The 15236-nt window shown below is 39.6% G+C and overlaps 2 protein-coding genes across 2 annotated transcripts; one reads left to right on the forward strand and one right to left on the reverse strand.

The window, feature by feature from the left end:
* Positions 1-3381: 3381 nt before the first annotated feature.
* Positions 3382-5132, forward strand: LOC140804942 (uncharacterized). The gene is made up of 4 exons (XM_073161108.1): positions 3382-3606; positions 3721-3833; positions 4490-4627; positions 4682-5132. The coding sequence occupies exons 1-4, from the start codon at positions 3382-3384 to the stop codon at positions 5130-5132; spliced, it is 927 nt and encodes a 308-aa protein (XP_073017209.1).
* A 6280-nt stretch (positions 5133-11412) lies between these two features.
* LOC140828323 (probable protein phosphatase 2C 63) lies at positions 11413-13381 on the reverse strand. The gene is made up of 4 exons (XM_073191315.1): positions 13061-13381; positions 12477-12850; positions 12047-12283; positions 11413-11859 (listed from the first exon to the last, which is right to left on the reverse strand). Exons 1-4 carry the CDS (start codon positions 13305-13307, stop codon positions 11560-11562), a joined length of 1158 nt encoding a protein of 385 aa, XP_073047416.1. The 5' UTR covers positions 13308-13381; the 3' UTR covers positions 11413-11559.
* Between the last annotated feature and the right edge of the window lie 1855 nt (positions 13382-15236).

Raw genomic sequence — 15236 nt, forward strand, 5'->3', positions numbered from 1 at the left:
CAGACACGCCCAGCCAGAGGCGATTCCTATCATAGATCACTTCCGACCAGTGATCAACAATCATTACTCTGGTATTGCTGGAGGGACAATCAACGCCAATAATTTTGAATTGAAGCCAGCTTTAATCAATATGGTGCAGCAAAACCAGTTTGCTGGGACAGCCACCTCTGATCCTCACGTCCACCTGAGAACCTTCTTGGATATAACGGATACGGTAAAGATTAATAATGTTCCTGATGATGTTATTAGACTGCATTTGTTTCCGTTTTCTCTTAGGGATCAAGCTCGAGGATGGCTCCAATCGCTTCCCTTGGGAAGCATCACGACATGGCACGAGCTGGCGACAAAATTTCTGGCAAAATACTTTCCCTCTGCAAAGTCTGCACAGTTGAAGATTGAGATTAGCACGTTCAGGCAGACTGATTTTGAACAATTGTATGAGGCATGGGAAAATACAAGGAGTTGTTGAGAAAGTGCCCAAATCATGGCTTCGAAGACTGGGTGCAGATTGAATTATTCTACAACGGTCTAAATGGGCAAACAAGAGGAACAGTGGATGCTGCAGCTGGTGGCACGATCTTTGCCAAATCTCCTGAGCAAGCTTATGATTTGCTCGAACAGATGACAATAAATAGCTACCAGTGGCCGTCAGAAAGGGCAGGAGTAAAAAGGACAGCTGGAGTTTATGCTGTGGATCCCATTACGTCACTCACTGCACAGGTATCAGCACTGACCACACAACTCGCAGCTATGAACAAAGTGAGCATATCAGAAACTGAGATTCCATCAACTGTTGCTGAAGAACAATCTATTCCTGAAGAAGCTCAGTACGTCAACAACAGAAATTTTGGAGGATTTGGAGGATATCGAGGTAACCCTCCCCCTAATGTTTATCATCCTGGATTAAGAAATCATGAAAATATTTCTTATGCAAATAATAAGAATGTGTTGAATCCTTCACCGGGGTTCAATACATCAAAGGGGGAAGGAAAGCCTTCGTTTGAGGATTTAGTAGGAACATTTGTTGCTGAGTCCGGCAAAAGGATGGCACGGACTGAATCTCGCCTTGACAATATGGAGACTCATATGGGAAATATGGGTGCCACAATGAAATCTTTGGAAACTCAAATTGGACAGTTGGCTACCGCATTGAGAGATCAGAATAGGGGTCAATTTCCTAGTAACACCGAGTTAACCCAAAAGAGCAGTGCAAGGCAGTCACTTTGAGGAGTGGAAAGGAATTGGAGGTACAAATTCCTAAAGAGAGAGTGGAAAGCGAAAAGACAGTTGAAGAAGGTAAAACTGAAGAATCCAAGACAGAAGTTGAAGTTGAACAACCTCCTGCATTTAAGCCGACTCTCCCATACCCTCAGAGATTTAAGAAGAAGAAATTGGATGATCAGTTTGCAAAATTTTTGGATATTTTTAAGAAGATACACATCAACATACCATTTGCTGATGCTTTGGAGCAAATGCCGAATTATGCGAAGTTTATTAAAGATGTGATGTCTAAGAAGAGGAAGCTGCAGGAGTTTGAGACTGTGAACCTTACCGAAGAGTGTAGCGCCATACTGCAGAAGAAGCTACCACAGAAATTAAAATATCCAGGGAGTTTTACTATTCCTTGCTTTATTGGTGGTTCTAAATGTAGTAAAGCTTTATGTGATTTAGGAGCTAGTATTAATTTGATGCCATTTTCTATTTACAGGGAGTTGGAACTTGGAGAGGTTAAACCAACCACGATCACCTTGCAGCTTGCGGACAGAAGTCTCACGTATCCACGTGGGATCGTCGAAGATGTACAGGTAAAAGTGGATAAATTTATTTTTCCTGCTGATTTTGTGATTTTAGATATGGAAGAGGATCATGATGCTCCATTAATCTTTGGGAGACCGTTTCTGGCAACTGGAAGAGCTTTGATAGATGTGCACAAGGGTGAACTCACCCTGAGAGTTGGAGGAGAAGCTGTCATGTTTAATATCTATCACGCCATGAAAGAGTCAAATGAGGTAAGCACTTGTAAAAGCATTGATATTTTAGACTCATGTATGTCTCTTGACTGTGCAGAAACTAGGGATCCCTTGAAGAGCTGTTTGATAGGTGCTGCAGGAACTGCTGATGAAGACGACTGGGTAGTGAAAGAGCAACTCGTGGCTCTTGATGGATCAAAGAGAGAAAAGAGTAAAGATGTACCGCCTGAAGAGTTGAATGAAAATGAGGAAATTGAGGTAAAAGCACTTTCTCCTGACTTAAAGGAACTGCCAAGCCACCTTTGTTATGCATTCTTAGGTGAAAACTCGACATATCCGGTAATCATATCTTCCTCTCTTACTTGTACTGGAAAGGATAAATTATTGAGAGTATTGAGGAAATTTAAAACTGCTTTAGGATGGTCGATTTCTGATATTAGGGGAATTAGCCCCACTATATGCATGCATAAAATTTTGATGGAGGAGTCATATACTCCTTCTGTGGATCACCAGAGGCGATTGAATCCAGCAATGAAAGAGGTTGTGAAAAATGAGTTACTGAAATTACTAAATGCTGGTGTGATTTATGTCATTTCTGATAGTAGTTGGGTGTCTCCTGTACAAGTTGTACCGAAGAAGGGTGGAATAACTGTGGTTAGAAACGAAAATGATGAACTGATATCTACTCGCACTGTTACCGGTTGGAGAGTATGTATTGATTATAGAAAGTTAAACAAGTCCACACGTAAGGATCATTTTCCACTGCTTTTATTGATCAGATGCTAGATAGACTTGCTGGTTATTGTCATTATTTCTTTTTAGATGGTTATTCAGATTATAACCAAATTGCTATAGCGCCAGAAGATCAGGAGAATACCACTTTCACGTATCCCTATGGCACGTTTGCCTTTAGGAGGATGCCGTTTGGGCTATGCAATGCACCTGCCACTTTCCAGAGGTGCATGATGGCCATATTTGCAGACATGGTGGAGGAGATCATGGAAGTCTTCATGGACGACTTCTCGGTATTTGGCTCTTCATTTGATCACTGTTTACACAACTTATCCCTTGTTTTGCAGAGATGCAAATAAAAGAATTTAGTTCTTAACTGGGAGAAATGCCATTTCATGGTCCAAGAGGGTATTGTTCTCGGACATAAAGTGTCGTCCAAGGGATTAGAGGTGGACCGAGCTAAAGTCGTGGCGATCGAAAAACTCCCCCCACCAAAGAACATCAAAGGAATACAGAGTTTTCTCGGACATGCGGGGTTCTATCGTAGATTTATTAGAGACTTTTCTAAAATTACTAAACCCCTGTGTAACTTTCTTGAAAAAGAGTCGACTTTTATATTTGATGATGATTGTTTGCAGGCATTCGAGAAGATTAAAATGGCATTGGTGACCGCACCGACATGATAGTACCGGACTGGAAGCAGCCTTTCGAGCTAATGTGTGATGCGAGTGACTATGCAGTGGGCGCTGTATTAGACCAAAGAAGAGACAAGATGTTTAGGGCGATCTACTACGCAAGCCGCACAATGGATACTGCTCAGCAGAATTACACTACGACCGAGAAAGAGATGCTTGCAGTAGTGTTTGCCTTCGACAAATTCAGGCCTTATTTGATTGGCACAAAGGTAATCGTTTTCACTGACCATGCAGCTATTTGCTACCTTTTTGCTAAGAAAGATGCAAAACCACGCTTGATAAGGTGGATTTTGCTACTACAAGAATTTGACTTTGAGGTCAAGGATAAAAAAGGTAGTGAGAATCAGGTAGCTGATCATTTGTCGAGGCTTGAGTTAGAAGAGAAGAAAGAAGAGGGAGCTATACATGAAACTTTTCCGGATGAGCAACTTTTGAGGTAAACACTGTAATTCTTGGTTTGCTGATATTGCAAATTTTTTGTTCTGTGGCACCCTTCCTCCAGACCTGAGCTATCATCAAAAGAAGAAGTTTGTCCATGATATCAAGTTTTATTATTGGGACGACCCATTTGTGTAAAAGAGGTGTGCTGACCAAGTGATTAGGAGATGCGTGGAGGGTCTCGAAGCCCAACAAATTTTGGAGAAATGTCATTCTTCACCATATGGTGGACATTTCGGAGCATCACGAACAGCAGCTAAGATATTACAAGTCTGGTTTTTACTAGCCTAGTTTGTTTAAGGATATATATACCTTAGTAAAATCATGTGATAGATGCCAAAGGCTAGGAAATATCTCTAGGCGTCACGAATTACCACTGACAAATGTTTTGGAGGTGGAACTTTTTGATGTTTGGGGAATAGATTTCATGGGACCCTTTCCCACTTCTTTTGGTAATTCTTATATTCTATTAGCTGTTGATTATGTGTCGAAATGGGTGGAAGCAATCGCCACCAGTACTAATGACTCTCATGTTGTAGCAAAATTTGTGCATAAGAACATCTTCACCATATTTGGAACACCGAGAGCCATCATAAGTGATGAAGGTACGCATTTTTGCAATAGAATTTTCAACTCACTTTTGGCTAAATACAGTGTGAAGCACAAAGTGGCACTAGCATATCACCCTCAGTCGAATGGCCAAGCTGAAGTATCCAACCGGGAAATTAAGCAAATTCTAGAAAAGACTGTCAACACCAACCGAAGGGATTGGGCTATGAAGTTGGATGATGCGTTATGGGCTTATCGGACCGCATTCAAGACGCCTATTGGGATGTCTCCTTATAGGTTAGTTTTTGGGAAAGCATGCCACTTACCACTCGAACTGGAGCACCGAGCATTTTGGGCAGTTAAAAAGTTGAACTTCGACCTGAAAGCTTCTGGCGATGTCAGAAAACTGCAGATAAGTGAGATTGATGAATTCCGAAATGATGCTTATGAAAATGCCAAAATCTACAAGGAGCAAACTAAGAAGTGGCATGACAAAATCATTGTCCGAAGGGAGCTCAAACCGGGACAACAAGTACTACTATTCAATTCTCGTCTGAAATTGTTTCCTGGTAAGCTGAAATCACGTTGGTCAGGGCCATTCGTAGTGGAAACAGTTTATCCTCATGGGGCTATCGAGTTGAAGTGCAGTGATGGACGAACTTTCAAGGTCAATGGACAGCGGGTTAAAGCATACTATAGAACTGAAGTGAGGAATATTGACAATCTTAGTCTGGGTGAACCCAATTGAGCAGGACTGGTAGTTGGGCTGATGACGTTAAACCAAGCGTTGTGTGGGAGGCAACCCGCATTTATTTATTTATTTTCGCATTCGCTCTGCTTCACTATGTCATTTCAATTTCATAGTTAATATTTTTAATTTTCTATATTTAAGTATTAATTTCAATCATTTTATTTTTGCAGGTTATTTTTTTTTAAAATATATATATATATATATATATATGACAGATGCAAACGCGCGACCGCGCAACATCTCGCACAGCAGCGCGCTCAGGAACAGTGGGCAGAACCTGAGAGCAACGCACGACCGCGCAACATCTCGCGCTACAGCGCGCACCCCGAACACTGAAGAACAGAAGCCAGCGCGCGGCAGCGCCATAACTCGCGCCACAACGCGCACTCAAGCATAGGCGGAAGACAGAAGCTTGCGCGCGGTAGCGCGACTTCTCGCGCGACCGCGAACAGGCCCAATTCTTTATAACCCTAACTCACGATTTTCAATCAGAATTTTTCTTCTCTCCTTCAAGCCGCCGCCTCCCCATCATTTTCCTCTCCAAAACCCCTCTCCTCCATAAAATCCTCACCTCTCTTTCACAATAAATCCATCCTCTCCTCCACAAAATCCTTAAAACTCCTCAAATCATCCCTCCACCATCTCCAACACCACCATCTCCTACAACATCATCATACCTCTTCCTCACCCAACACCATCACAGCCGCCGCCGTCACCGCCCACCTACGGTCAATCTTCTTCACTCATCCATTCTCAAGGGTACCGTTTCTTCTACTTTATTATTATTTTGGGATAATTTTCGGATTTCAAACATTGGTTGGTGGTTTTGTGTGTATATTGTTGATTATTGGTGTGACAAGAATCGGTAATTATGCCACCGAGAAAAAGATCAAAAGATGGGGCTTCCTCGTCTCGTTCCTACGATGCTAACAAATTTTGGGACGAGGAAGCCTTTCGGGTATATGAGAGCACCATGTCTCGATCTATCATTCCTGAAAGAGGGCTAGATATGACACATCTTGATTGTAATATAATTGAGGAAGTTGTGCGATGTGGATGGGTAGATATAGCACAATCTCCGCCAGACGCCGTTATACCCGTAGTCCGTGAATTTTATGCGAATTTGAGAATCAAACATGAGGAATACGGAGTCTTGGTGCGAGGGCAACTCGTCTATTTTGATTCGGCCACCATTAATGCAATCTACAATCTACCGGAGTTTGATAATGACGGGTACACAGAGTTGATCACTAGGGATGTGGACTACGATCAGATTATCAGGACCTTGTGCATCGAGGGTGCAGAGTGGCAATTGAATCAGGGCTCCCCGGTTACGCTAAAGAAATCAGATCTACGTCGTGACCCACGCCGCTGGGCATCTTTTATTCTCTCACGGATCATGCCCTCCTCCCATCAGACTGAAATTACAAAAGACAAAGTGGCGTTGATTTACGCCATCATGACTAGGCGAACCGTCGATCTTGGGAAGCTCATTCACAGCTATATCATGCGTGCTGGCACGGGACTCATGACCGTCAGCCTCCCTTGTGCACATACTATCACCGCCTTATGTCTTCATACCGGTGTGCAATGGGGCGCCGATGAACAGGTCTTGAAAGCCAAGGGCCCAATCACAGTATTTGAGGTAGAGCGTTCGCGCTTTAGCGACGAGATAGAACGACAAGAGGCCAGGGCAGCTTATAATAGGAGGGCCAGAGCACGCCAGCCACCACCACCACCTTCGATCCCTCGATCAAGTTTGGGAGATCGCATGTTCCGACTGGAACAGGATATGCGGGTCGAACGCCAAGAGCAAGCTGAACACCGACACACTACTAGTACCTTCATGTCTTTTATGATGGACTTCACATCAGTGCTCGCCCAGCGTTTCCCACCGACTGGACCCGACGATGCTCCTTATCCACCACATCCAGTTTGGCCACCACAGTACCCACCACCAGTTCTATCACCACCGCAGCCCATGGATGATGATGATGATGAAGAGGCTTCGAACGATGACTCGAGCCCTGAGTTCTGACACTTGGGAGCGAGGTATGTGTTGTCATGTTCTTCATTTCTATACATTGAGGACAATGCATACTTTAAGTTTGGGGGGTTAAAAATATTGCTTTTTAGATTTTCCTGAATTTATTTTTTTAAATTATTGCTCAGTAGTTAATTTAGTTTCTATTTACTTTTTTGCATTCTATATTTGTTAGGAAAAGTCATGGATAAGTAAAACGTGTGGCCGATGATGAAAATTGAATTGTGGTCATGAGATCTATATGTGTTCACGAGAACCTAGGAGTCACAGATATTTTGCACTGTCGTGTTTTTTTTTTTTTTTTGATACTATTGTTGCTTAGAGACAAGTTGCATGCCTATGATGCTAAATAGATGAGGGAAATCCGATTCTTGGTAAAACTTGCATGACATTGATTGACACTTTTGCTGACTTGGAAATGATCTAGGCAGTCTTTAACAACACCCTTGGGCCTGTGTTCTTTGTTTACTGTCAATTGTAGCCCGTTGAGCTTCAAAGTTAATTGAGATGCGTACTTTTTCTTCGTGCACCTATTTCATGTATCATTTTGATTGCAAATTGCATGTGACTGGGTTGCATGAGATGATTAATGGATTGACGGTAATCTAGAACTTTTTTGAACACTTTTCGAGACGAAATACGGATAATATGCGACATAAGAATGATTTAGGCGATCTTTGGAGCCGTTTTGAGCCTTCGAGCCTACCAACTGAACATGAAGTATCCCTAGTGTCCCATTTTGAGCCTATTAAAAAATCAAGTGGCGTATGTCAATGACATACAATTAGCCCCCACTTGTATCTATTCTATATCCCACAGCAACTACCAATTGAAGCTTATACACTTAATTTCCTACCTGGTTTTGAGAAAAATAAATTCAGTGGTGTTGTAATGATTCAAATGCTCCTTGAAAAGAAAAAAAAAATTAAAGCATGCAAAAAGGAGTTGGCAAAGAAAAGAAGAAGAAAAACAATGAAAAGAATGAATCAAAAGTGGTTAGCAAGAAAGAAAATACGGGAAATGGAGGATACGAATGAAAAGAAAACAATAAAGTGAGTGGGGGTTCAAAAGAAAATGAAAATGAGTGAAGTGGATGAAGTTCAAATATTTCTCTCCAATTTTGATTTCCATACCTTTATTGTAGCCGTGAGCCGTGGCCTAACGTTACAAGCCTACAAGACCTATTAACCTTGTCACATTTATCCAATATACTAGTGGAGAAAAGTTGTTCAAGTCAAGCCTATGGATACCTGAAAAACATTGTCATCAAGTATAAACTTTAATCACTTGCTTGCAAGCATCTCGTTGTGTGATTTCATCTTTGGTATAATTTCGTTGAATATTCATTGAGCCAATTAATCACCGATAAAGACCTTTGTGATCTATGAATGTGAATGTGGATTTTAATGAAGTGTGAGTTGAACTAAGCTGATTATTTCTCGATTGTGTAAGGCGAATGGGCATTATTACTCTATCTGAGCATTCGATGGGGTAAACGAACATTGACATAACACACACACACGTGACTCTTGGGAAATCGTGAATTACATTAAATAGATAAAATCTGAGGCCAATATCACTTCTTGCGAATCCATGACTGTTAAGAGTTTCATTATTTAGTAATTGAATTCTTGTTTTTATTTTATTTTGCTCAGGACTAACAAAAGTTCAAGTTTGGGGGGTTTGATAAGTGCAAGATTTGCACTTAATTTACATTTAAATCCATTTTGAATTATGCTTGTTTCGAACAGAATTATGCGTTTTTTTGGTTTGTTTATGTTGTCATTTCAGGAATGGAGAAAATAGCGAACACGAAGCCAAGTGGACCAAGAAGCGCACGACCACGAGCACATCACCGGACAAATGTGTGCGCGCGGCCGCGCCACTTCACACGCTCCCGCGCGCACACCCATATTTGTGCAAGACCAGAGATGCGCGCGCCATCGCGCCAACTTCCGCGCAGCCGCGTGCGCAATGACAGCCTTCCGAGCAGGACATCGCGCGCCATCGCGCGACATCTCGTGCTAGCGCGCGCACAGAAGAGGCGAATGATCAGAAGCTCGCGCGCGCCAGCGCGAGACTACGCGCTTCCGCGCGCACACATGCACGGCCAAACACAGTAGATCGCGCGCCACAACGCGATATCACGCGCACCTGCGCGCACGACGTTCCAGAAGTCATTATATAATGCGCGCCGCTAGGTCAGATGAGAAGAGGCCGTTTTGGACGAAAAATCAGAGAGAAGACTCAGAGCGAAGGCGAGACGAAGGCAAGACACGCGAAGATCGATTACAAAGACGAAGAGTGACGAATCTGGGGACGGAGATGACACTTCGGATTTGTTATCTGTCTTTTGCATTTCTATTTTCTCATATGTCAATGTCTAAAACTTTGAATATTCGTCGCTTTTATTTAGATTTCGTGATGAACTAAATTTCCATTCTAGAGAATGACGTAACTCTGTTGATACGATGATTTGACACCGTTGTTTATTTGATTGAATTCCGCTTTTGTTTAATTGTGTTCTCTTTGTTTACTGCACTGCAATTTACTGGCCATAAATTGTTTGTTGTTTGATTAATCTTATAACTCGGGAGAGGGACTAGGATTATAGATCATTGGAGACAAATCGTTAAATGTTTATAGCGTTCGGAAGGCGTATGACTTTAGCGAGGCTTAGTAAGAACATTGTTTGCATTTATCTATGAAACTTAGATTCTAATTAGGAATAATTGAATCGAAGTTGATAGATACAGTTATTCATCACTTGGGAAAGGGGGAATAAAATAATCTAAGTGTTCTTGGCCATTAAATGATTGGAATTCAGGAATATAAATTCAACTGTGAATAATTATCGTGGAAACTTTGTGAAATCACTTCTCTAGATATTTTCTCTCAGTATTATTTCTCAATTCGGTGATTTAATTAATTCATTGTTTTCAATTAATTCGTTCAAGCAAACCAATCTTTTAATTGATTTTTCTAAATAAAGTCTTAGCTATTTTAATTACAAGAATTGGTATACAATTTTACACACACTCCTCATGGGATCGATATCTGTACTCTAATCAGTACTAAAACTTGACACCGTACACTTGCGGTAGGAAATCGCGCAACATATACACATAAACATATGTTTACTGACTACTGCCTACTTCATTAAAGGAGTTGTGGTGGATTAAAAAAACATGTCTTAAGGAGGACTACATTGTCAAAATCAGCTAAATTCTGTTGATATTGAGAAATGAAATTAAAATCGTCGTGAAAAAATCTAAACCAAAATAGTTTTTTTGATTTTTGAATATGACTTGCAAATTTCACTTAAATCTCTAAAATAAAAATTCAAAACCGAAACAATAATGATCGCGGTGTTGAACTGTGACTAAAAACTATTAATTGATCTTTAAAAAATTAACCGTACAATAAAAAGTTAGAGTTAGTATCGGATCTCACATATTTATATCCGTGAAATGGACTGATTATGTTCATTTTTACTGTGAAAACTAATATATTTGACATAAAACAAATATTTTTCATGAGTCGGGTTAGATTGCATACTTGTGTCACAAAATTGACTACTGAGATAATCTCATTTTTTTTTGTGTGAAAATATTAAAAGACAACTCAATTTAATGTAATTTGTTTTAAATTATATATATTAAATTTAAGTTTTATTTTTATTTGTTCTTACACAATCTGTTACTCATAATGCTTAAAATGTATAATTATTGAATAATAAAATTATCCCTACGATTCATATTATTTCTTTTTTATTCATTGTCAAAATTTAGAGAAATAATAAAATTTAGTTAAAAATAAATTCAAGCAGCAGTCAAACCGTAACAAAAGACAGAGCCAAAACCATATCAAGAAGAAGTATTTCAAAGTCACCCAAAATCGTTCGACCCCATAACGGGAACGGTTTGTTTTAGAACTATATTCAGACATGGTGCGGTGCATATACATATACGTAGTAGAAGATTTACCAACCGATTAAGCAAATTATTCGAAACGATCAATTTCAACCATCGAAACACTCCGATCAGTGGTAGAGCCACAGTCCTTGTCACCCGAGCTAATTCTTTTTAAAAAAATTATATGTAATTTTTTTTATAATTTTAGATAAATTTGATATTAATACGAGTAAATAAATTTAAAATGTTAAAAGATTTTAGAGTTTAAAATTCTAGCCAGGGTAGAATCGTACTCTTTGATTCCGCCACGAACTTCGATGACAATCAAAGAACAAAACTAGAGTTGGCCCTCAAACTTAGAACCTACTTTACAAAATTCTCTCTTTCCGAAATTTACCTATCATTCATGAGTTTATCTACACTAAACCTGTATACCAATATATCAATGAATTCTTTTGTAAAACTGTCAATATGTTATGCTCAATGGCGCCTGCTCGCTGTAACGAAACTTGTCGCCTGAACTTTCCTCGACTTCGTCTGAATTGTAGGAAAAGATATCGACAGGGGAAGTGATGCTGCTGATGGTACCACGTTTGCCGTTGGAATTGGACGTTTTGTGATTATCGAGATAAATAACGATAACCGTTATGTCATCATGGAAATGCCTTCGGATTCCCTTCTCGATTTTCTTGATATCTCTGTACCTCATTTCTCTCTTCATAGCCGCCTCGTGAATAGCAGCTGTCACTAATCTTGTTGCAATCCCCTGCGACAAAAGTAAAAGAAAGACTTGTTCGTTTAGTGTTTTTGCACGTTTATCCAATGCAATGCATAAATTAAAAAGCAATGGCAAGAAATGAATGAAATAAGAGATTTCATGTTCAAAATGAATTCAACCGAAAAAAGCTAATCAAAGGTGTCCATGCCGATGGTTCGAGGAGAGTGATGCTTACAGTTCTTGGGTATTTTGATACTATTTGAACTGCAGCGTCGTCGGTGAGATGTTCCCAGAGACCATCGGAGGCGAATATTAGGAACAAATCTTGTGGCTTAAGCTTCCTAGTCAAGATGGAGGGTACGGCAGACAAAAGCGGACGTTTCACTGGAACAAGATTTCCATGTTGTTGGAAAATTGGATCTATGTGAAACTCCGGTTTCTTCAAATAAACGTCGCCAATAGATCTTGACACCTGGAAAACAGATGATATTATGAGAATATGTGCTATGATTGTGATCGAACATGAAAGAATATAAAAGAAGTACATCTAACCAGGCAGTGAATTTGATTCTTGGAAGAGTGGCGAAGACAAATCCCTTTAAACACAAGCAATTTTGGGTGGATGCGAATTTTCGGTCAATGCTATCGGAATATGCAAGGATTACCTGAATTATACCCTTGATTCTCCAAACTCCTCGGTAATAGACAACAATAGGTGAATCATCAGGATGCAAAGCTTCGACCTCTCTTCGCACATTCTCAAACGACACATTATGATCGGTCGACAATCGTTCTGCAACAACCGAATTATGCTCTCCATCGAATCCCCTCCTACCAAGAACAGCTCTTGAATCTCCCAAGTTTGCCACATATAATTCACCACCTGAAATTGCACCAACGAGACAACATGATCCCACCGAAGCAATCTGCGGCTTCAGTGGCAATGATCGCTTAACTAAGTGAGTAAAATCTTCCTCTGTCGCATTAAAAGCCTTCTTTATTATATCTGCCGATAACCCCCCATGCACTGTGGCAAATTCTACAGGAAACAGAGTAAATATAAACAAACTTTGTTTTCAACTTATCGTCTTGCACTGCGATTCAAAATATTCACAAAAAATTACTCTAAAACCCAACTATCCCTGCCATGAACACAAAATTAAAACTTCGTGTACGGAAACACAAAAACCCACAATCCCCAAACAGAAAAAAACAACAATGCCAAACAAAATTCAGAGAAAGAATTTACTGTGGAGATAAGGGAAGAGGTGACGATTGACGAAGCGGGAAGCCTCCGGCCCACCATGGCCGTCGTAAACTCCGACGTAGGTGGCGGACGGCGACGTAAACACCTGGCTCTGATCCTCCAGGCTGGAATTCGCCTGCACCACCGCTATCGAGAACTCTCCAGAGGCGTGCGGCTTGAGGTCCGTGTGCCACATCAAACTATCGGTGTTTCGCCACCCCAAGTACCTGAAACAGCAAGATTGCAGCATCCCTTTTTCGGCAGCTCGAGAATTTTAAGGTTTCAGTGGAATTCGATGCGTACGAGTTAGAAAATGGAAGTTGAATGGTGGGTATATAAAGCGGAGGGAACCGCGTAGACAACAAAAACTTGTAGTACGAGCTTTTATCTTACAGCTCTCTTTTCATAATCATTTGTATTCTTTATTTTATTTTTCCAACTGAAAGTCTTATGAAATTGTCTCAATCTCCATTTTCATAATTTTATATGACAAAAATTTGTGTGAGACGATCTTACGAATCGTATTTTGTGAGACAGATCTATTATTTGTGTCGTTCATGAAACACAATTACTTTTTATGCTAAGAGTATTACTTTTTATTGTGAATATCGATAGGGTTGACCCGTCTTACAGATAAAAATTCGTAAAGTGGTCTCACGAGATAGCTACTTATTTTATATACTTTTTAATATTGAAATTAAAAAAAAAAACTAAATTATAATAGGGAGATACAAAACTGCATGTCTCGATTTTATTTAAATTTAACTACGAGATTTTTTTTAAAAATATAAATTATTATAATTAATTATTATAAAGTCTTGTAAAAATAATCTCCACAATTTTTAGTATCATATCTAGAATTTTTTACATAAAAATTACGTAACACGAAAATGTTTTAATTTGCATGCACAAGTTATGTATACATGGCGATTCGTGCTCGATAATATAGAATAGATGGATAAGCAAATTTAATTTTGGATTTGGTATAGCATTTCAAATTCTTATAATTTTATATTCTTATTTTAAAAAGAGTTAAAAGTGTTGGATATGTGTGGAAAAAATAATCTAAATGATTAATTAATGTGTGAAAAATAGTTGAAATACATTAAAAATTCTTAAATGATATCATTATTGTCAATCATAATTTTCCAGTAGATAGAAGAAACTCTATCAAAATATGGGCATTAATCCCATTTGGAGCAATTAGAATCTTGTACCTAGATCAGCCTGTATTTGAGGATTGGGTCGCTCCTCGTTCTTCGGTCGGACGGCGCTTCGGATTCGATTTTTCTGGAAGATTTTCGACAGAGTTTGGCTAGGAAATGCTGCTGAATTCCGAAACTTTCAGCAAGGGGAATTCGAAATTAAATGTGTAAGAATGGCTAGGCATGATGGTGTATTTATAGGTGAGGAGAGGATAGTTTAATATGGTACCTAAATCATGCATGATATGCATCCAAATCCCATGATTTTCCTTCCAATTTACCACCAAATCTCACGTTTTTGGCTTAGAAACCTTTTTCCATGTTTGAATTATTTGGCTACCTAATGGTGGGATTTAGTCCTTGATTCTTTCCCCCAATACTTGGCTCGAAAATGGTGATGCTAATTCAAGGGATTTTTGAGCCACTTTGATGATATATTTCCCAATCACACTAATATCTATCAATCACCATATGTAGGAAATTAATCTAGGAGGGATTTTCGAAAATCTCTAGCAATGATCATGCCTCAATTCTTTTAATTTGTATGATACTTCAATCATGCAAATATTCTTTCCAATTTTCGAAAATTAGCATGCCATAATGTATGTATCATTGACTTGGTAAAAGGTTTCCAACAATTAATTCTCCAAGGTGCACATCTTATTATTTATTTATTTTACACAAAAATATCACATCCTACAAATCTTTAAAAAAATTCGGTTCTCACATCCCTCCCTCCTTATGAGAAGTTTCGTCCTCGAAACTTGGGCTGGCTTGGTCTCCAAAGAGGTAAGGATATTCCTTTCGCATCTTTTCTTCAACTTCCCAAGTCGCTTCTCGCTCGGTGTGGTTGGACCACTGCACTTTGACGTAGGAAATGATGCGTCGCCTGAGGACTTGTTCCTTGGTGTCCACGATCCTGATAGGAACTTCTTCGTATTTCAGTCCTTCTCCCAAAATTTCCTTCGGTCAAG

Source organism: Primulina eburnea, chromosome 1 (assembly GCF_022965805.1).
Source record: "Primulina eburnea isolate SZY01 chromosome 1, ASM2296580v1, whole genome shotgun sequence".
Lineage (NCBI taxonomy): Eukaryota > Viridiplantae > Streptophyta > Magnoliopsida > Lamiales > Gesneriaceae > Primulina > Primulina eburnea.